Raw genomic sequence first — 22054 nt, 5'->3', positions numbered from 1 at the left:
CCTTCCTCCTTCCCCCCACTCAACTGACAAGGCAGAGGATTTCTGAGAAAAAGCTGGTAACTCCAAGGAAAACAGACAGAGCCCACTCTCCTCAGTAGTTAGACACCCACAGCATTCAGCACGGCAGCCCCACTCACACTTCATGTTAGAGACCTTCCAAGTCCCACAGTTTATGAAACATCTTTACCACATTTCAGAGAGAAACAGCTGGACCGCGAAGAAATGCACGTGACGAGGTAAATGACGTAACTCAAATAGTGCACGTTTATTTTGAACGGTATTTCTAAAGAGTTTGAGAAAAACCCAAAAACATGCTCCTGATGTACAACAAGGGCAATGATATAGATTAAAAATGGACCGTCTCATTGTAAAGAATTTGCTCCCCCTGCAACTGAACTTGCAACCTTGAGAATGCGCCTGTAAGTTACATAGGGCATACTTCTGACTAAACCTTAACTCAAGAGACCAGGGGTGGTCTTAGCCAAATCAATCAGGAAGCAGTTGCAGATTCAAAAGAAAGATCCAAGTCAGCAAACACTTTACAAAAACACAGACTTTGTGCATAGCAGCTGACCCTGGATTACAACATCAGGGAGGATAAAACAATTTGGGGGATCAAATTTTTACTGGACACAGGGCACCATCAAGATTTAACAAAATATCACATAAGTTTGTTTCAATTGTAACAGTATGTAATATTTAGTTGGCAGGTTTAACCATTAGCTGCATCATGTAAACTCAGCCAGTTTCTGTATACACAAAATAAAATCTTTCCCTTCCCCCTCCCAAAAATGAGGGATCTCTCTCCTGGATGATTCTTTTTTTTCCCCGTACCGTGGTTTCCTCTAGTAGGAGTCTTCTTGTTGATATCTTCATGCTTCAACCGATGTATGACAAAACCAGTTGCAGAGATTCAGGAGTAGCGCATATATACAGAATTTCCACTCTGAAACTGTTAGTGGTGTGTATTTTTCTTGCTAGATCTTCATCCAGAAGAGGAAGCACTGGCACTTTCCCTACACACACACTGAAACTCCCAACTTTTTAAAAAACAGTTAGTTTGCAAACAACAGCTTATAAACAACGAAGAGGAAGTTCTACTGCAGCAACAACCAAATTAAGTGAAGTTCTCTGCAGTGAACTCACGCTTCACAATTTCACTGTCTCTGGGTAACAGCACTAAGCCACAGCGCTCTCCTCCCACACTCAACACGGCTGGTGCACTAATAAAATGCAACTGTTTGTCATGCGCAGCTACTGACCCTCACTGGCCCTTATCCACGCACAGGGAACACAGCTCACTCCGAGGTTCAGGTTAAACCTTGTATTCAAGATTCAACAACCGTCTTCCAGGATCAATAGCCTGGGAAAAGGAGTCTTAGATTTGTGGTTACTCTCTCTTCCACATCCTACAAAACACTTTATCACAAGTTACAATGAGGCAGGTTTGCTGTGGAATAGGAGCTTTAAGAATTGTTTTCAGGGATACATTCATAGAATGATGGCAGCCCAAAGCAAAAAAGAGACAGAAACAAAGGTTAATCCAAGTAAGTTCAGACATCAGACTTGTACTTTTAAACCTGAAGGAAAACTGTCTGTGAAACACACTGATTTGTGGAAGCCTACAACAACAGCAAATCCTAAGAGTTCATATCCCCACACCCATCTACCCAACCCAAACACTTACCACTTAGTTCTAGAAGAATGAAGAGCACTTTGCTTGGCACCAGAGGCAGCTATGGTCTGAGTTACAGCTGTGCTGCACAAACATCCTCACATACAATACTATCTCTCTCCCTCCACATACTTCTCTTGGCTTGGTCTAAGTATGGCCAGGGAAACTGTTGGCATATGACAAGCTAATTGTGCTTCAATACATCCCCCTCTTATAGAGAGATGTTGGAACTACCAATGTAGCCAGCGTGAGCAGGTCCTAGCAGTACTGAAAATAAGATTTTGTCCAAACTAGGCTGCCTCTGGCCAAGGAAACCGTTTATGTCATTTTAGCCAGAGCCTGCCACCGAGAGTCGCAAACACAGGTGCTCAGGCCATGCAGAGGGGCTTTTGTTGTTAGCAATCTCCCAAAGACTCAGCTAGTGCAAACCCAGCAAACAGAGTACCCATTTTCCAGCATAGGTCTGTCAAGATGCACACCAACAAGCACCACACACCTCTGGGAAAGGAGGAGTAATTCGGGAGCAGTTTGTACAATCACGCCTTCAGTATCCAAGATGTGCAACGAGGCGTGCCGTCCCTGGCCTCACCACAACTCCCACCTTGAAATCCTTGGTTCCCAAGTCACCCTTGAACGACCAGACAGCATCTATTAACCAGATATATGCTGCAATGAGCATTATAGGTTGGAGGCTTTTCAAAGTGGGTGAATCCAAGATACGAATTTAAACTTTAAAAAACAAACAGGAAAGGAATGCAGCTCAGTATCTCCTTGGGGGATGGGGCAGGTTGGTGTTGTCTCAGCTCAGTGCACTTTCCCAGGTGCCTGGAGAAGAGTCCAAGCTCAAGTTGGTATTTGTATTGGCATACATGAAATCGCTGGCAGCAGTGCATAGAAAGGAACACAGCATGAAAGGATGCAAAGCAGAGCTTGCTTGAGTTCACTGTAGCTTTGAGATTACAGTACTAGAAAGAAGCCAGTCAGCCTATTTTCCAAACCCATAAAATGCTCTAATATACGCTGCTTTCTCTGGTGCTCCATGAACACCTTCTCACAAGAGAACTGTGTTATTACCACTCAATGGGCAAAGAGGAAAAGAACCTTCAACGGAGCAGACTGTGCAGTTCTTGAACACCTCCTCCCAGAGGAGCACAGAAACACAGCAAGCCAAGCCAATCCCAAGCAAATCCAGGAGAACCCTGCAAACCTAAGTGAAACAGGTCAGATTCGTGTTTCCCTTCTCAGCCCTGCTGCCTGGTTTTCTCAACCCTTGCCTCATCTCAGATTTGTCACCGCAGCTTTAGAAGCTGGAACAAATTCATCCGGAGACGGGTGCTTGCCTTATGTGATCAGAGCTGCTTAAAGTGGTTGCAGTCACTTTTCCCATCCCAACAACACAGATAAAACTAACTCAATAGGCCCTACAACATTTCACCCATTTTTAAAGCAAGGATCTTGTTTCAAGATTGATATTTTAACAAGGTTACTCTTGCCAACACCAGACCTAGCTTACTCTAGCAGAAGTCTGCTGGGAGCTGGGTAAATGAAAATATGAAATAAAACAAAGACCACTCTAAACCCTCCTCTCAGTCAGTTAAGAAGTGTAGCACCAGCTTGGGTGAGGAGTATTTAAAGAAAGCATTCAAAAAGATCATCCCAGGCAGAGTGAAAAGGTATGGTAAAGGAGCCTGCCCTTCTCAGCAAAAGATGGAGGAAAAAAGCCACGCTCAAAAATACTGGGAAGAACTAAACATACTTTTTGAGGCGGAGGAATTAAGAGGAAGAGTGGGAAGTAATGAAGTAACATTCAAAGGTTGGAGGGGGGGGAAGTAAAGTACCCTGTAGGTTATAAAAAAACACAATAATGTAGGAGTCAAAGGACAAGATATTGCTTTTCCTTTTTTCCCCCCATTGGATTTACATTCTGCTTACTGAAAGAGAAAATTCTGAAGGAAACTTGTCATCAGGATAACCTGCTCAAGCCCTCCACACCTCAAACTTAAGAGATCTGCACACCTTTTCCCACCCCCCAAAAAAAACCAAAAAGCCAAACGAAAAACCCCACCCCCCTTCAAAAAAAGAAAAAAACCCAAAAGCCCTCAAAAAAAGCCCCCAGAATCCAAACACAACCCCAAACATGATTGGACAATCCTTGGAAGAAGCATTACATTTTGTTGGAGAGAGGTCAAGAAAAAAAAAAAAAAGGACAAAGGGGTGGAGTTAAAAAAAAAAATAGAACTCAAGAGGCCTCTCTTTTCTTATTTGGCGACAAGCAAGTGCAAGAAAGTGTTCGTTGGGGGTTTGTTCAGTTGTCGGTCTTTTGCACATCTGCATTCTGGCCAAGACAAGGGGCTTTGAGGTTCTTCTGCAGCACGTGAGCATCGGCGGGCTCTATCCTCTTGTAGTAGTTCTTCTTCGTCTCGATGATCTCAAAGCCAAACTTCCTGTAGAAGTCAATTGCGGACTCGTTGCTGATCTGGACATGCCTGGGGCAGAAAGGAGGACAGAGAGACTGGTATCACAGCTTTCTGCGGTACAGCATTCCACCTCCACACCCAGAACAGACAAGAAAAGGAGCTACAGAGACAGGAACGATGGTGTGAGTTCAGGAATATTGGTCTGCCCTAATTAATCCTGAGCGAACACACAGCTCCGGCACTGCCTGTGGCAATCATTCTGAGAAGTGGCAAATGTTTCCCCTCAGTAAAGGAACACAAATAGCAGAGAGACTCTGAAGCTTTACTAACTCAGCAATTTCAATTCTTCTGTGACAGATACTCTGTGGGAATACATAGCAAAGTTTCATTCTAGATCCAATTTTAACTTCCTATAGTGACACTTCTCAGATGACCAAAACAGTTGCCTGAGTGATGATCCCTACACACTCCAACACAAAACTGGCAATGGTGTTTGGTAAGATTTTAACTCCTTGCACACTACCCTTCTCTCATCACAAAAAGCTACGGTGGCACAAAAAAGCCCTATGGACTTAAAAAGTCCTTTCTCCTCTTATCTATCTCCCTCCCCACCCCCCTCCAGTTCAACAGATGATGCTAGTATATACTCCACAAGTTTCAAGGCCTCCAAAAGAAACAGCCACCAGCCCTTCCTCCTAAGTGACTAGGATAGCTATTTGAAGAAGTTCTGTTAAAAAATAAATAAATGACATTTGGCTCAGCAAAAAGCATTCATTAAACACTCCCCAGATTTAGGGGACACCGCACAAAGTCATGAATCATTGTCATGACAACATGCTGCATAGCCACAGAACCAAAGCAACTCTGGAAGCAACAGCACAACAAAACAAAAATGTTCGCGTTGAGCCCCATAAATGTCAAATAGCTAAAAGAAAACTTCATAATTACGACAAATTTAGCCATTGAGATCAAAGTGGGTGCTAAGCTGCATAATATGTTCAGATACAAGATGCACAAGCAACACACAGTAATAAAATCAGTAGGCCACTGGAAGAATTCTGTTATGCCCAACTTTGGGGACTATTTGTCGTCATCTCAGAACTCTCCTCTGGAAAGTGGAAAGAAGATTATGAAGGAATTGGCTTTTTGCATTAAAACCAGCAAGCAGTTTCTTCAATTTGCACACAGTGACATGCAAAAAGGAAAGCCTGTGCCAACTAGCAGGCATCTCGGAGTGTGTGGAGCTGAAGTTTTGCGGACTCAACTCGGACCAATGTGATCAACGCTGAGCTCGTTTACTGAAGCACACACAGAGCTTATGTAGGTTTCTATATCAGTACACGAGTTGCATTACATTGCTATTGGTTAGACGCCCCATTCACCTGTCTTACATGTGTCTCTCACTATTGCTAATAATTGGTTGAGGCTACACAGTCACATTGTTCCTTTCTAAGGCAGTTGTTAACATTCCTGCAGCTTGTTATCTCGTGGATTTTCTTGCAAGCTCCTGTTCTCACGGACATCTGCTCTCCTGTTACTGCATACTGACACGTCGCTGCTGCCTTCCCCCAGGCCTGATTACATGGGGGTCAGGAATAAATCTGGGTGGGCCACAAAACCCACTCCTCTCAAAATGCATTGCTACATCGGAGAGACTTCATTACTTCTGAGGTGGGACAGCAGGAATACAAGCCACAGGCAGCTTTATTCAGACTCCTCTTGAAAAACCCTGTTCCTTGTACAAAGAGCAAACAAAACTGCAACAGTAAAGAACCTGGAAGACTTTGCTCCTCCTTGGCAGAGGTGGGCCAAGCTTGAGAAGAAAGCCTCTCCATTTGTACCGAGTGATACCAGTGTATGAAACACTCCTCACTAAGCGTCTACAGTGGTCCTGGCAAGAGTTCAGGGTGCAGTTCTGTGGTGGCATTAAGCCCACCCAAGCTGTACCTGCATCCCACCAGTGCACTGTACTTGTACAGTTATAAGCAGTGACAGACAAGGAAGACGCTGGCTCAGAGAAGCAATCTGGCCAGAACTGGCATCAGCAAACTGGGTATTTACAGACACCAATGCAGAGGAAGAAGCAGAAGTATGCAGCTAACAGCAAAGGGGAAGCAAAGCTTTGGCATCTGTGGATTTCAGGCTCTAATTCCATGGGAATCCATTAAGATGGGGGTGCTCTTTTAAGCAGCCTTGTCCTCTACCCCAGTGCCTGTTCTCATGCCTGCATTATGTCAAGCCCTTATGTATACATGCAGCTGGTTTAAAAAAAAAACCCACACCAAACAACAAAACAACAAACCAAACAAAACACCCCACAAAAAACCCCAAACAAAACCAAAAAAACCCCCATTACCACACACAAAACCACCACCCCCAACCCAAACCAAACACCCAGGAAAAAAACCCAGAACGCAGTTTCCCCAGCTTGGTCAGGTCATTGCCCTACTTTACTGCCTTGCTGCACAAATATCTGACCTGATACACTGCAAGAATGGGAGTGAGTAGTTGGGCCTTGCTACTCAATGTTAACATAGAGTGCCTGCAGCAGCTCTGATCTGACATTCTAACCCATACGGTACTGTCATAAAATACAGACAGCAAATGCATCAAATTGCAAGATTTGCAGTATTTTCCATTCTGAGGCTGACACTGTATGGTAAAAAAAGTAGTCTCTCAAAAATGTTCAGTCATGCATTGTAAGTCTGCAATATAACATAATTTTGCAATGAAACTACTTTCAAACTCAGCAAATTTGCAGGAGTCTTTCTACAACAAGCAAGTTCTTGGTTTTCTCAGCATCACTCAACAAGCCCAGCATATGACCCATGGCTTTCTTGCTACTTCTCCCAAGATGTCTAATGGTCCCACTGAAATAGACTGAAAATGCCCTTGGGTCCCCCTCCCTATGAGCCCATATATATCTCCATCATCCCTCCAAAAACTCATGAGCTCAACTCATTTACTTACAGATAGATGTTGTCAAAAGTGCCATCTTTTTCACAGATGTTTAAGACATGATTCAACATTTTCGTTCCTGCCAAAAGGTAAAGAGATAATTAAGAAAAACTGAAGTGCACAATCAAGTCAGTACTTAGCTAAGGGCTTTCTTGAAGAGAGGCAGCTTAACTGAAGGTAGGCTAAAATGACAGAGCTGGTGAGAACTAGGAAAGGCAAATAAAACATGGTGTATAAGTATCTACCTATCTTTCTGACTGCTCACAAAATTTAATTAGTTCTTTCTTTGGATCAAAAAAACCAACAAACCCCAAACCAAAACAACCAACAGCCCAGAGCATATATACACACAGCAGCTTATTCAAATACTAGCTTCAAGGTCTCAAACACACCTGAAAATATGGTCAAAACAACGTATAAAGCAGTGAAAGCATTGGTTATTTTTTTTCCAATAAAAGACCTAGTAAAATAAAGTTATCTTTTCATTCCAATTTGTCAAAGCAAATGGGTTACTCTAAGGTCTTGATTAATCTGATCAACCGATTTGCAACAAGGAGAAAAGAACTAATTGCAGACAGAAAGCTGATACTACCTGTGAGCAGCAATAATCAGTAGTGAAGAAGACAAAATAAACAGACAAAATCCCTTCATTTAGAAGAGGGAAGACAGAAACCAATGAAGGAACATTGAGTTCTTGCATACTGGCTGCATAACTCTGAAATTATTTCCTAACTCTGTGCATCCATTTTCACATCTGTAGAAGCACAGCGTTTGTATCACAGTGTGATAACATAATTAAGATTAAAATAATGTGAAACACTGAATTAGAAAAGTTCTACCAAAAGTCAATTTCTGAAAGGCACGAAAAAAGAGCAGATCATAAATCGTACTCGTGGACTGAAAGTGCACTTGGTTGAAAATCTGAAGAGAACATTTAGGAGGCTGCACAGCAACCTGGCTTCTTTGAGGACTCGGATACAAAAGATGATCCTCCTTACCTATTCCTAGCCTTCGGTAGGGTGCCAGGCATCCAAGTGTCATGATGTACAGTCTCTTCTGGTTCTGGGAGTGATCCACCCTACAGCACACTGCTCCCACTGCAATATCATTGAAATAGGCTGCCAGGGAGGGAAACAAACTGTTGTCAGTCTCAAGTTTCAAACTGTACATGCAGCTCCCTCATTTACACCCTCTGTTTTCCTTCCTTCCCTCCTGCTAATTCTCCCAACCTGATAAAACATCTTACAGCATGGCTTAACACTCGGAATGAAGTTACCAGTGGTGCTCTGACACACTGTGGGGCTTATTGTAGTCCAAGCCCACTTGCACTGACATCAGGAGGTAAGCTGGCAGCACACATATTGCAAGTATTCTGCTGTAACAGAAAATACGCCTATTCCCAGGAAAATGGAATCTACTAAGAACACAAACCCTCTGAGGTTGGGAATGTGGCTTTTTGAGCTACCCAAACAGTTATTTTTCATTACATAAAACAACAAAATATAAGGATCTGCTATTCAAAACCATTATGGATAGCAGTGATGAGCACTTCTGCCACCATAGCCCACAATTACTGGCAAGAACATTTGTACCTAATTTGGCTAGTTCGCCAACCTCCAGTACGTCCTTGTAGAACTTGTCATTGTAGCTGACAGGAAAAATGACCTGGTTTAGCCTCTTCAGCTGCTTAATGTTGTGTGGCGTCACATCTCCCAGCTCGATCCGGCTACTGGAACAAATCAAAACATGCTTAACATCTGACACAGTGCAAAATTCCTAAGGACACTGAAAAGAAATTATTTCATTTATGCTTACAAGACTGTCCCGTGTAATCACCAGTTCAAATGCATGCCTGAACTGCAATGTTCAGCCCATGCAATTAGGTCTTCTGTTGGTGACTGATTTAACTCCCAAACCCAATTTCAGTCTGTACCATACAGTCAGCAGTTTCTCACGCCACACTTAACACTGACAGATCATGGTATGTGTGATTTTATTGGGTGGAAGACAGGAGAAGGCTAATCTCTGTGCAATTATTAGCTTTAACTTTATCCCATTAATTTCCTCACTGATCATCAAGATCATAAGGAGAAAAACAAGAAACCAAGAGAATGAAGTCCTTACCCATGCTTCAAAGACAGCATTAATTTTACCATCTATCAATATAAAGCTTATGCTTAGACAAAGTCATTATAAGACATCTGTCTCTAAAGAGCAACAGTACTATGTGCAGCAAACTCATATTAAGGCCATGCACCACTCTCAAGGTGATACACGCCTCTATTGTGATCACCACTGAAGTCATTCTTCCTGCTGACCAAGAGCAGATTTACCACCTTGAAGCACCAGTACTGCACTAAATTATACTGAAAAGAAACAGACCAAGCTTCTCCCTTTTCTAACTTCCTGACAGAAACACTACACATACTGAACAAAATAATATAATTAGGAGTTCACATTGCCCAAGCCAATTTCTTAGGTGCAGGTAGAGAGTTTTAATGAGGACTACAGGAATAAAAAAATAAACCCCCAAGATAATCAAAATCTTTTCCCACATGGTCACCAGAATACCTAGGCAGGTACAAAGCCAATGCATGGCAAATTAGAAACACAATTCCAGGTTCATCTCAGACTGGTTTTACCGAATCCAGGCCACCAGATTGCATTCTGTCCAAACATTAGTAAAGACACTATTTGACTTAAAAAAAAAGAAAAAGGTCAAATTCTGTTTTCAAAAGGGATCCAAGATCCTTGTATGCCAGGATTCAAAGTTCATCCTAGTACCTGCTTTCCACCCCACCCCCCCACCGCCTTTTTTTTTCCCCCATGCAACTTGCTTTTTTCCCCCCATAGGTTGATGCCTAGGGCACAACAGCACAGAAAAACTTACATAATACAGTGAAACAAATAAGAGGCAATAACCAACTGCTTTTTTATTCAAGCACTGCACTAAACAATGTGGAGTACTGTCTGGTTTATTAACTGACTTTGATTACACATCAAAATCCTTTAATCATTATTCCAGATATCATATTAGTTTTAATTGTTGTTAACAATGATGGGTGATAAATTTACAATGCTTTCTAGGCATTGTACTGCAGCCTGAAAAGCTATCAGAAAAAGCTAGAGCCTTGAAGAGAGCAGAAACAAGAAGTACCACTTGCCCTCACACCCACTTTTTCCTTCTCGTTTCAGCAAAGAACGTAGCCTTCGTTCTGCAAAGCTATTTCAGCCTCACATATCAAGATTACCACTGCCCACACTCCGGTATGACAAAGATCAGACAATCACCCAGGCGAGCCCCACAGAAGCTAGACAGTTTGTACATAGGGCCTACTTTTTATAGAACCATCTAGCATTAACAAATGGATTGTTGATGATTTTGTAATTCTCCATCAGATTAATAGCCTTCCCTTAATTAATCTAACTACTCAGAATTAATAGATGGTATTAAATATTGAACTTTACTGACTCTGAAGTCTAACATTTCATCACACAGTTGCCAAAGAGGTTAAAAAGCATGACATCGAGCATCGCTGAACCAAGACATCATCTCTGAGGCTGGCATCAGCCCAGAGAAACAAGTTCCAGTAGCAGGTGGCTAAAAGGTGCTGCTGACAGATCTACTAGAGCCCTTGGGCTGCCCCCTCTATCTCTCACCGCTTGCCACATTCGTGCTGCCTCCTGCCATCTCCTTCTGCCTGCCTCCTGTGCTCTGTCACTAGCTGTTCCCTTGTTGGTCGAGAGCTGCACCTGGGCCAGTAATTTATCCTGGAGGATATTATGAAAAAAGTTTGAGAAACACTGCAGGAAGTGTAAATCAATATGCTAAATACATCTATTTAATTATTATATGTTCTTGTGTGTTATAGATGTGGTGCTGATTTAATCAGCTAATGCTATACATGGAAGCAATTTATTGTTTGAGAACATACTATTAAAATCAGATGAGGACATGGAAAGAAGATCTACATCATGGGAGGTCATCACTTTACCTGAGGACCACGTGGCAGAAGTGCCACTGGGGCCTTGAGTAAAAACGTGGGAAGGCTGGCACTGCCGCTGGAAGCAGCAGCCTTGCTGCCCCCAAGCCATTCATTCCCATCCTCTTGCTGGCACAGACATCTGTGCAGCAATGGGTAGCCAACCTCAATTAAATCTAACCTAACCAAAAGAGGGAAAATTTAGTTGTAACCTACCTCAGCCCCCAGGTTCACTACACAAGTGTTCTGCCAGCATAAAATAGAGACGAGAAAGATCGCCAGAGGCAGAACTGACTGGTTCACCAACAGAAGTGCCAACCCTACCCCAGTTTAAAGTGGAAGCACTGTGCAAGAGCACAGGGTTCATTCAGCGTCTGAGTGATTTTGTACCACACCTCACCACTTACTGAACAACATGCACTTTGAACCCAAGGACTTAAAACTACCCCAGCCTCAAAAGATCCAAGGCAAAGCACCTGCAACAAGGACAGGAGAAGGCCACTCCTCCCCAAATAGCTTTGGGTTTGGTTTGTTGTTTGGTGGGGTTTTAATAGCTATCCACAAGCAGACCTACTTCAAGTTACCTCTTGTATGTTTAGTGAATCAGCTATGGTTTGATTATAGAAAACAAAGATGTGCAAAGGGCTGGAGCACCCAGAAGGCACATGTGTTAACAGATTATTTTATTCTATTATCCCAGTAATATTCCTAAGGAGATACACAGCTATCTCTGCCACCCCACATGTCAAATAGCACTCCACAGAGCACACAACAGTCAACTACACTTACCTTGGGTGTCAAATGTTCTGGACCAAAGTCAGTCACCCCATCCCATGCAACCATTTTTTCTATGAAGGAATGATGGACACTTGGCTCATCACATCAGGCCTCTTATTACTACAGTGCTCTTGAAATCCACACCCTTTCCTAGATGGAATATCTGCTCTCTGACACTACTTAAAACGTCCTCTGTTGCAAGGCTGTTCCCACCATTTTTACATTTAAGCTTTCTTCCAAGTCCCATTCAAAATGTTCTTTAGAGGTACCCATATGTTGTCTCTCCTTGCTCGTTAGGCTTAGTAGTTGATGGGTACCAATGCACCCTATCCCACATGCCTTTCCAGAGAGCTACTATGACCTCTTTATGCTTTTATTCTTGTAACTAAAACAAACGTCCTGGCCTCTGCTTTTAAGACTGACTCTTAATTCCTTCTATTGTCATACTAGCTCTGCTTTCCATTCTTTCACATTAAAGTTAATTTTCCTCCAACTTGGCTAACCAAAACGGCTTACAGCACCCCAAATACTTACTATTGCTTTATACAACAGCAGTGCTTCCCATTTCTACCAGAAGGATTTTCCTGAGGTATTTTAGGATGATGCTTGCATTTCTCACCACTGTGACATACTGTGACTTGATTACTGAGGCTTCACTAGTGAAGGGAACCAGTTTCTAGTGCATAAGGCTGCTGTTACTTAAAAGCACACAGCGATGCCGCCCAGCGATGTAAGAGCAGAAGTAAAGAGCGATCCAAAAATCCCAAAGGAAGTGGGACTTCAGTGAGGTGACATGGAGCGGTTACTGAAACTGGATACACACCCAGAACACCAGCATTAATGCTCCTGCATGCCAGAGCCCTAATATCCTTCAAGCACTTGCTAGAAAAAAGCCTCACACATTTTGTAGGACCAAATGCAACCCAATTAGTCCTACTGCAGCTACGTTCCTTTATCTGCAGCCTACTACGGGGCTGTGATTTGAACACCTTTCCCTGTGAGGTCTTAAATTCAGAATGGAAGTAACACAGGCTAAAGGGGACGTTGGTGTTTGTTTATGCTAAGGCTGCCTTTTGTTTTGTGATGTATACCAAAGGAGAACTGCTATACAAAATGATAGCTCAAGATAAAGCTGATTTACAGAGTTAAGAGTTCAAGAGGAAACACAGATTCAGTCCCAGGGAATAGCAAGTGCTGAACACTGGTTTAGAACCAGTATCAGGAAGAAAAAGGGGGAATTCCAAGTTTCTTAATGCAGTAAGAATCTCAGTCTCATTCAACTTTAAATAGTGCAAGCCTCTCCCCAGAGGGATGTGCCTGACTGAAACAGATCTCGGTGTAACTGATAGCTGGGCTCAGGCTTATTGAAGGCATCTGGCATGCTAAATTTAGCAGAGCTGCATCTGCAACTCACAAAACTTACCGAGGTATCGTCAGTCAGGAGAGGGAGCACAGGGGAGAAAAGGGCCCTAACAAATTAGAGGACTTCAGGAAGGTTTGTCACCCTCTAAGCGGCCAACTAGCTTTATTGCTTCTATTTTGGCTTCCAAGTCAAAGCAGGAGTCTAGACAGGATAATCCACTCATAAAATAAAACCAAACCAGAGCTATGAAAGCTATAGACCTGAAGGGTGTGTCTTTGCTTAGATTCAACTCCAGCACCAATCGGGCCTCTCTAGTGTTCTACGGGGGTTTTGGTTTGGGTATTTTTTTTGGTTGGTTCTTGGCAGGCATAGTCCTGGTTTTGCTTTTTGGTTGGGGTGTGTGTGTGTGTGTGTGTATTTATTTTTATCTTTTTTTTAACAATTTGAGTTGTATTGCTAGGCACACAAGTTAGTCTAGTTCTTGTAGGCAGACGGGTATGTTTTCAATTATCTAGATCTGTGGACTGTAAATCTACTCTGCTTCACTTGTCAGAAAACCTGAAGGATAAGTACAAACCTAGCATGCAAGAAGTCTTACTGATTTGCTTCTGAGCTCCCCTGATCTTCTTTAGCCACACTTACTACTGAAAACATGTATTTGCACGACACTCGATACGCTGCTGGAAGTTACCCCTAGCTGTGTGCTGGACTGTAGAAGGGCACACTGATGTACTGAAGAAAGCTAGCTAAGCAATTTTAGAATCAGAATTAACAGAAGACATCACTCACAACTTGAGTTTCAAATGGATTTCAGTGCAAACAGGTTTCACTGGCATGAATTGCAATTTCCCAAGACATCCTTCAGACCCTCCTCATGTCTCTCTTTCATAACAACAACAAGAAAAAACCCACAACACATCATGCTACAGTCAAGGTATCTTCATTGTATTTGGAGAGTTCAGTCTGCTTCAACAGAGAAAATCTGACCACTGGCTTTGCATACAAGAAACAGTTATGTTACAATAGCATCATAGTTCTCCCAGCTGAAACATGTTCTTTGAGAGTTGCACTAGACCTCTGATCTCTCAAAACAAACAAACAAAAACCCCCCACCCAACCCTAAAGCTAAAGCAGCAGTACAACCAAGAAGCATCCCGGCTGTCTGATTAGGCAAGTGCAAGGGGGAGACAGTGAGGTAATTTCCACACGCGTCAAATGAAAATAAACTTTCCCAAGAAAACGGAAAGCTATCTCATTGCTGCAGCTGGATACAAAGAGCAGGACTCACCATGCCCAGCTGACATGATTTTCAAACTCCAAAATACCAGAATTGCATGTAATTGGTCTAGAAGAGAAAAGCAGCCACAATACATCACTCAGTAGCCTGCAACACTTTGCTGCTCCAGAGCACCTCCTGAGGTAAAAGGTTCTACATTATATCTGGCAGTCCCAGGTGCAAAGTCAGGTAAAAAGAGGAAACAACTTGTTTGCAATCATTCAGTAGATAAAGAGCTGCCAGAAATCCTAACTCTCCATTGCTGGTCTAATCACTTCTCCTTATTACTCAAGTAAGCTCACAAGAACACTCAGATTTTGAACCATGATTGCAAAACAGAAGTACTTTACCAGTTTGAAACAACTTGGCTCAAAATTATCTTTGTGTCTCCATTACCAATACCCAGAGACATCTCACAAGTTACTGCCCCTCTTCATACCCTCAGTGTCCTGGATGTAACAATTATAACCCTTACTTGCCTCCCAGGAGATCATGATCCTTTGCTAACTAATGTTCATGAAGTACCTGACAATTCTCAGGTGAGAACAGAGGCTTACCTTCAAATTCAAACAGAAGGATGCTGGGTTCACAAAGTGCCTTATTTACATAAGTCTGTATCTCTTAAAGGCACTACTTGTACTTTTACTAGGTAAGAAACTATAGAATTGACATACTAGGAGAAAGGCGTTTTCTGCTTCACACCGACTATTCCTGTAAGTCACTGAAACACCTTCCCCTACAACTGCCTGTGTCCATTAGATTAATAAACAAATGGAGGGTTATTATGAGTCTCCTGCCTATGCTTTGGATTTCAGTTCCAGGGTTGGTGTTTTTGAGGTGTTCAAACCATGCATTATATAAAGAATATACAGTTAATAATTAACAAAGGGTGTTATTAGTTTTATGCACCTACCTTCAAATACTTCCAATGCAACAATCAGTGCAATCCCCTAACTTACCAAGCACAACAATCTATTCCCCCACCTTTACTTTTCCAAGTTTTGCATATGAATGAATTGTTTTCAAATGAAAATTTGTGATGAAGACCAATTTATTAAAAATAAGCAACCTCCTTTAATTGCAAGTTCCAACCTAATTTGTGATCTTTACTGACAAGAAATCCAAGTGCCACACAGAGAAAACTTTTACAGGCCTTAAATTGCTGCCCCGGGTCTCACCCCGTACTCTCAAGAGAAGATAAACACAATGGTCAGATGGTAGAAATGTGGAGTTTTTTCAGAGTTCAATATTCTTGTCTGCTAAAGGCCAAAAATCACACGGAGCCTGGAAAAGAATGAGGAAAGGGAGGAGGAAGGCAGGAAGCACTTCATGCATCAAGATCTTACCATGCAGCATGGTATTTTCGATTCATTTAAAAAAATAATAAATTACTCTGCCCCCAGGAAAATTCAAATATCTTACTCTTAGTCACCTAGTGACAGTGTTGTGGAAATAGTTTTGGCTCTACTCTTTACAAAGCCTCATTTCATTTCCTTCCCATAATGAATTAATTCAATATGCTTTGACACAAACACAGAGTTACCCCATTTCAGTGCCGTGCTTCTCTGCTCTCAGGTCTTCAGGTCCAAGAGTCTTCAAAGAACCAGCAATTCTTCTATGCACAGACTGCTTCTCTCTTCCACCCACCTGGCTTCCTCACCTCCAACCTCCCTTCTGACAAACTTTTGCTGCTCTAAAGCCCCCACATGGGTCACTTCTTGCCTTTCCCTTTTAGCATGAAGCAGAAAATAACCCTGACATTGCCTGCCTCAGAGCAGATGAGATGCAAGGAGGTGCTGTACTTCGCTCTTATCAGTTCCCAAACAAATATAAAGATCTGACTTCTCCTGCCCTTTCCTCCTCTTTCGGGTAAAAATATCTAGCGCCTTCTCAGATTATTGGTCTGAACACTTGTAATGCTTGCCAGATGGGCAGGCTCTTCAAGTTCTGAATCATTTCCACTTGGATAAAAGTATTTTTCTGGCTCAACCATCACCCATTATTCCCCATTTTAGAAGCGATTTAGTGTGGCAAAGGAGGACGCATCATTTCTCTTGTCCTCAGGAGATGGCAGCAGAGTCTATGGCATTTGCTGATCAACTAAAGGTGCTACATTTTTCACAGAAGAAATGTCCCAACCTAGCAAGCAAATCCATATACTAACAAGCCACGTATACACGAAGAAGAGAATGGTCAGCACCACTCAAAAGCCAAGGCCAGGTTCTAAACTGCTTTGATAGCGGCGAAGATCCCTATGCTACTTTCCTGTCCTCACAATCCTTACTACTTCATGGAATGTCTTAAGCTGGTTATTGAATTAAACAAGTGTAAGAGCTATAAATTAGTTCAAGTACCTATAATAAACTGCACTGAGTTTTTACAAGCTTAGCTTTGAAGATATTAAGCTATTTGTAAGCTTGTACATAGGCAAAGTCTAAATTTACCATCCATGAAATTAAATGCAGAGAGTATAGCTCACACGTCGACATTTCTAGGCTCAGAAAAATCCTAAAGCTAAACAATGATTTTCAAGCTCGATTACCTTTTTTTGTCCTGCCTCCAGTGCATATGACAATTCAGCAGTTCTTTCATAAACATATATGGGAGGAAGTTCCAGGTTAACTTTAGCACTGTGCCTTGCAAGTGGAAACAAACCAACAGTTCTGCACGAACTCTGGAATACTAACTCAGAAGAGTTAGTAAAAAAGAAAAACCCCAAAAAAACCACCTCCCTGTCCTCATGAGAAACACACAGACAGCTTCAGGACCTTGAAGGGTCTACTTTGTGAATCCAGGCAAACTAAGCAGAGGTATCAGAGCTCACCCGTAACTACTCACCGTACTTTAAATACACGTATTGTTGCTATTCCGTTAGGGTCAGTATTCCCCAGCTGCGATGTCCCTTCTACAAAGGCAGCACAAATAGCACTGCCCTGCAGAGCCACTGGGTTACAGCTGCTCTCCGTGGCAGCAGACACCTTTTGTGTCTCATCTAGCGCAACGCGCTCCTCCGCAGCAGGGCAGGACCCGCGGGAACTACAAAGCCCAAGAATTAACTGCAACACACACAAGTTTAGAGGCAGGCTCCTAGAGGGGGTTTATTTATTCACAGAAAAGCAATGCATGTTGTGGCTGCCCCCTCCCTGGCAGTGTTCAGGGCCAGGTGGGATGGGGCACCAGGCAACCTGGTCTAGCAGAGTGTGTCCCTGCCCAAGGCAGGGGGGTTGGAACTGGATGGGCTTTGAGGTCCCTTCTAACCCAAACCACCTATGTTACCTCCTAAGACAGCAGCACAACACACAGCAGCACTCTGCTCCCTGCTTCGATCAGTTTTGCATCACGTGGCTAAGTGTATGCTGCCAAATTACAGTCCCAGAGGTGTTTCCCTTCAAAACCAGAAAGCAGTTTGGTCAGTGTGACACAATAACCCACATACACAGGAGCACAGGCATCAACCAGGCCCCGCTTGTAGCGTGCGTGCTACACGCTCCACACACGAGCTGACACTGACCACACATCAGGTACAAGCATAAAAGGGAGCGTGCATGTCCTGCACCCCACCCCTTGCACAATGTGGTTTTTTGGTAAGGGCAGAGGGGAAAGGCCGGATGACTTCTTCTCACAAGCTTCACCTGAACCAGGTCGGGGAAGCACCCTTATTGACACCAAAAGGCCACAAACAGCGACCGGCAAATGCTCAATAAACGATGCAAGATTTTCAGTTTTCATTCCTCAAAACCAGCACCACAACAACTGCAGTGAAAGTATAAAAACACTGAGCAGCAAGTGAATCAACAACTGCTAAAGCAGTAAAGTGCAGGGAGTATTATTTATATCTGCTCTACAAAAACTGGCCAAATTACTACAGTGAGTAGAATCCACGTCCCTCCCACTGGTATTTTTCCTTGTGCAAATCCAGTTCTAAAATAGATTTTCAAATTCCAGAACTAACAATAAAAACATTTAGGAATACAATAAATGAAAAAAGAAATGAATCTCTAGAGAATCATGAAGCTCACTGACAGAACAGTGAATTACCTCAGTTTTTCAGCTGATGTTAAAGCAAACAAAAAAAAAAAGCAAAAAAAGAAACGTAAGAAGTATCTAAACTACTAAAATAGTTCAGAAGATGAAGGTAGAGTGAATATAAAAACCAAGCATGGAAGTGGGAAGTAAGAGTAATAGCAACGTGAGCTCAACAGTCAGTGTTTAACTCCTCAAATAAGAGAAGACACACAAGCAGCTCAGAAAACAACAAAAAAAATCTTTCACAATCTCTGAAACCAGACGCCCTCTGTAAAAGAAGTCACCTAATCTCAAGTGCCCTGATGACAGGGACACTACAAGCACCCATGCATTATTAACACACTGCTACGTGCTATTTTGAATTCGGAGAGCTAAGAAAGAGGGCTGCACGCAACACATGCTGACTACACAATCTCTCTTAGATCTGAAATTTCAAAACATCAGTGAACTTGCTAGTTTCTTTTTTTCAGTGCTTTCTCTGCCAAAGCAGACTGTTCATAATTACAGCTGATTTTATGGGTCTTTGTGGTGTGGGTTACTATGCAACACACGCACACTCCTAGGAAAAGTTCTCAGATGGAGTCAGTATGTCCAGAAGAACTGATCCACAATTTTGGATTCAATACTGAAGACAGATCAGATCCTTTCAAACACCACATTAGTTTCTGTATGTTGGAAGTTGAAGCTTTAGATCTATTTTTGGATCCATCTTCTGACAGCACTTGCTTTTTAGGGACCTGCTCTGATCTTTGTAACTTGACTAAGAATTTGGTTTTGTCCAGAGCATTCTTATGTAATTTAGTATATTCCTTCAGAACTCTCGGTCTGATGAAAATACAATGATTAGCTCATTGTACTTAAATTGAGTTTTGGTGGGTTTTTTCACTTTGAATTCTACTGTCCTATTTGCCTTATTCTGAATTTTTAGAGAACACCTGGATTCAATATGAAGATTTTTGATTCTGCACAAGAACTTATTGCGTGCTGCTAACAGTGTTTTGACAAGACAGGAACATGTTGCTCTTTGGTGAGGTGCAGTACCAGAAAAACAGAAATATGCAAGTATAAAACCCAAAATGTAAGTTCTAAACTTGAATCGGTGATAAAGCCACCTGTAAGTGAAAGTAAAGTAACAGAAGTTTGGTAGTCTGGAAGCAGAAGAGGAGGGTGTGTGGTTTTGTTCTGCGTGGCTTTTTTTATTTAAAAAAAAAAAAGAAGTTACAAAAAGCACAAAGGTCCCCAAAATGAGAACTATTGAGCAGCACAAGCCAGGCATCAAGCCCGTGGGGAGCGCCACTGCATGGTGGACAGCTCTGGCTACAACCTGCCAGAAGACCTCCACAGCTCTGACCTGACATGCCTGGATGGATCACTACCCATGTCACACATCCAGGCCTTGGTAACCCTGCCCCTCAACTCACAAATGACATACAGCCCAAGCATGGCTAAGCTGGAAAAAACCAGCAGAACAGTCAATGGATGATAAAAGGAAAACCAGTTTTGTCAGGAGTGCTGCTGAACAATGACTGCGTCAACTGTCACTTCAACTTGGCTGATCAGTGCTGTTGCTCTTCTCCTATTCTCTGTCATCCTCATTATAAGATGACTAAGAAGCAGGATGCCCTGTTTCATGTAGGGTGGTGCAGGTGAATAAAGGATTTCCCGACATCCCAAACACACCTATTTCATGTCAGATGAGAGTCAGTTTATTTGAAATCACCACTGAACTTCTTTCTACAGATACCTGCCAGCCCCTCACGATGTTTGAAGCTGCTTATATGCTGTAAGAAGTAGCTAAGTACCTGTTATCAAGCAGTCTTGTTGTGTGACCTCACCCCAATTGGTAATAAGCTAAACCCCTTACCATTTCTTAGTAAAAGCTTAAGCGCTTCAGCTTCCATTCACCCGGTCTTAAGCTGCCAAACTGGAATAATAATACCCAGCATTGCATAACACCAGTTTCAAGGGGATGGGTTTAATACTCCTTAGAGAAACAGCTGTGGAAAGCTTCCCTGGTGTGTATGAGGAAACTGAGGTACAGGGTGGAAGAATCGCGTTTTGTGGAGCACAGGTGATGCTGAAATCAATAAACATCAGGTGACCTAACCAACACCGAAAAACCTGTCCCAAAGTGACCTGTGCAAGGTCAGGTAGGTCATCTGCCTCCAGAGCAGAGCAGCGAGTCTAAAGGCCTCCAGCCTCACGACGCCAAGCCCTGCACCGCCGCACCTCGCTGCCTCCACCGAGCGGGAATTGGAGCGTTTCAGCATCTGAAATCGCGGAGTTTCCCAGGGCGGCTGAGAAGCGAAGCCAGGCCCCGAGCAGGGCGCTGCACAGCTCGGACACGGCACGCAGCTCGCTTTCGCCCATCCGCGCTTGCTAGGGGTACGGCACCAACGACAGCGCCGCAGAAACTACTTGTCCGAGGCCGACAGCTTTCTCTCACAGACCCAGCCGCGATCCTCCGCTGCCGCCAGACGAGCAGGAGAGAGCCAGCAGCAAGCTTCCCGCGTCTGGCTGGCTCCTTCCCCCCATGGCTCTGCAGGCAGGTAGCGTCCAGGAGCCGAAACTGCCTGGAAGCGGGATGAGCCGCTGCGCTCCCCCGGCTCGGCAGAGCAGGGCTGAGCGGGGAGAGCTTTCACTCTGGCAGCAGAACACACCTTAAAGCGAGGGGGGCTCCCGCAGAGCGCTCTGCCTCAGCAGCGGGGGTACCGCCGGCTTGGCTGCCTCAAAAGGGGCTCCCTTGACGCCAGCCCCCCGCGGCCCCTCTCCCAGAGGGCAGGAGAGACGCCGCCAGCCACCTCCCCACCCCTCGCCGAGGCGACGGCGGCTGCCGGGAGCAGCGCGGGCGGCAGCGCCGGCGGCACCGCTCAGCCTTCTCCGCTTCCCGCCGAGGCGCGGCGCCGCCCGCCCCGCGCTCAGCCCGCCGCGCCGCCTGGGCCGCGCCGCCCGCGGCCCGCCCCGCTCCGCGCCCCGCGCCACCCGGCGGCGGGCGAGGCGGCGCGGCCGAGACGGGCCCAGGCGGGCTCCGCCGCCCTGTCACAGCCGCGCCGAACCCCCGCGGGACGCGCTGGGCCCGCACTCACCCCTTCATGGCGCGGCCGCGGCCTGGCCGGCACCGGCGTCCGTGCTGGCTGCGTGCAGGTGCGGGTGCGGCTCCGGCCTCCCCCTCCTCGGCCCGGGCAGCGCGGGCGGCTCAGCCTCCTCCTGCTCCCGCGCCCGCTCCACATGGGCCTCCGTCCGTCCGACTGCCCGACCGCCCGCCTGCCTGCGGCCCCGCCCCCGTGACCCCTCACCTCACGCCGCGCGCGCCCCCGCCCGCCGCCGCGCCGGCATGACCCCCGCACCCCCGCCTTCCCGCCGCGCATGCGCCATACCCGCCCCCCGCGGGAAGAGGCCGGGAGGAAAGGGGAGGGGGGAGGGCGGAGGGCGGAGCGCCGCCGCCGCGCGGCACTCCCCGCGTGGCTTGGAAGGCGGGGAGGCGGCGCGGCACGAGGTGGTCACGCCCTCGTCACGTGGTGCAGAGGTGGCCAATCGCGCCGCTCGCTTTTGCCTGCTGGCGTGGGCGGCAGGAAGCAG

At 44.6% G+C, this 22054-nt stretch overlaps 1 protein-coding gene across 1 annotated transcript; it reads right to left on the bottom strand.

The window, feature by feature from the left end:
- Positions 1 to 241: 241 nt before the first annotated feature.
- On the bottom strand, positions 242 to 21702 carry NAA50 (N-alpha-acetyltransferase 50, NatE catalytic subunit). Its single transcript, XM_084270291.1, has 5 exons — positions 21562 to 21702; positions 8643 to 8779; positions 8049 to 8168; positions 7063 to 7129; positions 242 to 4161 (listed from the first exon to the last, which is right to left on the bottom strand). Exons 1-5 carry the CDS (start codon positions 21567 to 21569, stop codon positions 3981 to 3983), a joined length of 513 nt encoding a protein of 170 aa, XP_084126417.1. The 5' UTR covers positions 21570 to 21702; the 3' UTR covers positions 242 to 3980.
- Between the last annotated feature and the right edge of the window lie 352 nt (positions 21703 to 22054).

This window comes from Gallinula chloropus, assembly GCF_964237585.1.
Source record: "Gallinula chloropus genome assembly, chromosome: 1".
In the NCBI taxonomy this organism is placed as follows: Eukaryota; Metazoa; Chordata; class Aves; order Gruiformes; family Rallidae; genus Gallinula; species Gallinula chloropus.
This window is presented reverse-complemented; position numbering and strand designations above follow the sequence as displayed.

Excerpts from the sequence above, each read along its gene's own strand:
- NAA50 (XM_084270291.1), bottom strand. Across the intron at positions 8,169-8,642 it reads TGGCGAACTAGCCAAATTAG|CCTATTTCAATGATATTGCA; the intron begins GTACAAATGTTC and ends CCTCCCTGGCAG. Across the intron at positions 7,130-8,048 it reads CTACCGAAGGCTAGGAATAG|GAACGAAAATGTTGAATCAT; the intron begins GTAAGGAGGATC and ends ACCTTTTGGCAG.